Raw genomic sequence first — 3,016 nt, forward strand, 5'->3', positions numbered from 1 at the left:
ATAAATGTGTGTGTGTGTGTGTGTGTGTGTGTGTGTGTGTGCACATGTGTGTGTGTAATATGCATGTATATGTATATATATTCTGATCAATCAGTTTGTATTGGACATGTCATTTCCCTCATTTGGAAACACATACACACACATATTTATATTATAATATATATACATATATATATATATATGTTTATATATATATATATATATATATACACATATATATATATATATATGTTTATATACACTTATCTTTAAGTCCTTTGTCTCGATTATTGTTCTTGAATTTAGGTCAAAGTCAGCAAATAATAGTTACTACTACTAACAAAAATATTAATAATGATAAAATTACTACTCCAGGCAATAAGTATTAGTAGTAGCAATAGTAGTAGCAGTAGTAACTTGCAGAGGTATTTTCTTTTCATTCTTTCCTCCTTCCTTTCTTCTCAGGAGTATCCACCTTTGACATAAGAGGAGCTGTAGCGACACCTTCACCATTGAAGACATAAATTACACCACCATCTCCTCCATCACCTCATCTTCATCCTCATTATCGCCTTTTTCCATCATCACCCCAAACCACACCCTCCAAAAACAACCCTCCCCCCACATACACACACTTCTTCCCCCTTTTCCCACCCCTTTACATAAAAACTGGTCACAATGATCAATGATCCATCCAGCCTTGATCCTTGGTTTGAAATAACTCTCAGTCTGTAAAGCAGCAGCGGCGGCCGCGGCAGCAGCAGCAGCAGGTTTCAAGATAATCCATCTGGTGTTCTTCAGTAAGCACAAGATGGTTCTTCTACTGGTGGCAAAGGGCTGTATGCCGTGCTGATTGATCGGAACGAACACACAGCAGGGTCAAACCAACATTTGGAACTGGTGCCATTACCACTGATAGTCTGAAAAAAGAGAAAGGAAGAAAAAAAAAAAAGAAACATTAGTCACGGTGCCATCATTTTAGTAACATACAATTTCATACAAACATATATATTTACCGACATGATAAATAAAAGTTTATAAACTTTCGAGAGAACATGAAATAATTTCGAAATAATACATTTCTAAATCTCTCACAGAGATTTATGCAGTAGTGATACGTTGAAGTAGTTGTATGCTGTCAACTTAATGTGACAGTCCCCTGAAGGGAATAATACTACAGTTGTTTAGACCTAGGAAGTTGAACTGCTTCCTGTCGGCCTTGACACATTTCCTGTGTCCTTATGTTTACAAGGGGGAGACAAGCACCTCCACCCAGCTAAGCCTGCATCCAGAGACATGTTTCTGAGTCTTTGCTCATCATCAGTCTGGAGTAGCATGACCTGCTAATCGAGGATGCCTGTCAAGCACTTGTAAACATATAATAATTCTTGTGAAATACATTCACTGATTACAAAATTAGAAATGGTACATTTCTAAATCTCTCAGAGAGACTTATGCAGTAGTGATACAATGAAGTAGTTGTATGCTGTCAACTTAATGTGACAGTCCCCTGAAGGGAATAATACTACTGTTGGTTAGACCTAGGAAGCTGCATCGCTTCCTGTCGGCCTTGACACATTTCCTGTGTCCTTATAGAATAAGTACTACAGTAGAAGACACTTGCCCAAGGTGCCACGCAGTGGGACTGAACCCGGAACCATATGATTGGTAAGCAAGCTACTTACCACACAACCACTCGTGCACCTATTTTGTTATTTTTCTTTTCTGAAGATGTGTTACTTGTAGGGCTTTGCCTAACATGTTGTCTTACTGAAACGTCCATAAGGAATAAGGTAATTAAGTTAACTCGCTTTGCTTTTGGTTTCCCCTTGAGGGACAGGGATAGGGGGGAGGGAAAGGAGAAGGGTGGTGGGAGAGGAGGAAAAAGGAAGAGGAGATGGAAGCAAGGGAAGAAGAGGTACAGAGAAAGGGAGGCATCGGAAAGGAAGGAAAATAAGACACCAAGAAACAGAAGGAAGAGAGTAATAACAACATCGACAACGATGGTGATGACGATGGTGATGATGACGGTTTTAATGATGATGACAATGACAATAACAACGATGATGACGATGATGATGATGACGATGATGATGATGATGATGATGACAATGATAAGGATAATCAATCCAGCTGACGCAATTTGTTTAATCAAACACGTATAACATAATCAATTGAAATCATCGACACCATTGTCATCATGATCACGATTCTCATCACCATCATTATCATTGTCATCATCATCAATGACATCTTCACCAGCATTGTCATCATCATCATCATCCTCATCGTCGTCATCATCATCAATGTTTTCTGATCACCACAAATTTGTATGGTGTTCTATTGTTCTGAGAGCACATAAGTTGTTTCAGAGCACAATTTGGATAGTTGAATGTGCCAATAGTAATAAATGATATGTTGTTGAATCTGGAGCCTCTCTCTCTATATAATAATAATAATAATTATTATTATTATTATTATTATTATTCATTGTTTTGGTTTAGGTTTCAGGCTAGGTGGTGGTGATGATGATGATGATGATGATGATGGTGATGGTGGCATTTTTTTTTTCATTTTTATTTTATTTTATACCTTTGCGTATATGTGCACTTAGCTGTTGCTCGTTAAGTGTATGTAACAACGTGTTGCATAAAAAAAGAAAAAAAATCTCTACCACTTCACTGGACATAACATTAGCATTCAGAGAGAGAGAGAGGGGCGGAGATGGAGGGAGGGAGATTGCAGTGCATAGCCATTATTACATCTTGAGAAATAAATTATGTTACTACTATTATTAGTACTAGCACCACCATTACCAACACCACCACCGCCACGACGACGACCACCACCACTACTACTACTACTACTGTAAAGGCCACTGCTACAATTACTACCACCAGCATCGACACTGCTTCTACCACCCACCACTGTTACTACGACTACCACCGCCGCCACTGCCACCACTGCCACCACCACCGCCACCACAAGCGCCACCACAAGCGCCACCACAACCACCACCACCACTACCAGCACCACC

General features: G+C 39.2%; 1 protein-coding gene across 2 annotated transcripts in view; it reads right to left on the minus strand.

The window, feature by feature from the left end:
- Positions 1-17: 17 nt before the first annotated feature.
- The window catches only part of LOC106872321 (bromodomain-containing protein DDB_G0280777), a 114,272-nt gene continuing 111,273 nt past the window's right edge, over positions 18-3,016 (minus strand). For both annotated transcript variants that reach the window (XM_052966026.1, XM_052966027.1), the window contains exon 4: positions 18-899. In XM_052966026.1, coding sequence (XP_052821986.1) covers positions 777-899 — 123 coding nt within the window. In that variant the 3' untranslated portion in view covers positions 18-776. The remainder of the gene's footprint in view (positions 900-3,016) is intronic.

The sequence above is a fragment of the Octopus bimaculoides genome, chromosome 3 (genome assembly GCF_001194135.2).
Source record: "Octopus bimaculoides isolate UCB-OBI-ISO-001 chromosome 3, ASM119413v2, whole genome shotgun sequence".
NCBI classification, from domain to species: Eukaryota; Metazoa; Mollusca; class Cephalopoda; order Octopoda; family Octopodidae; genus Octopus; species Octopus bimaculoides.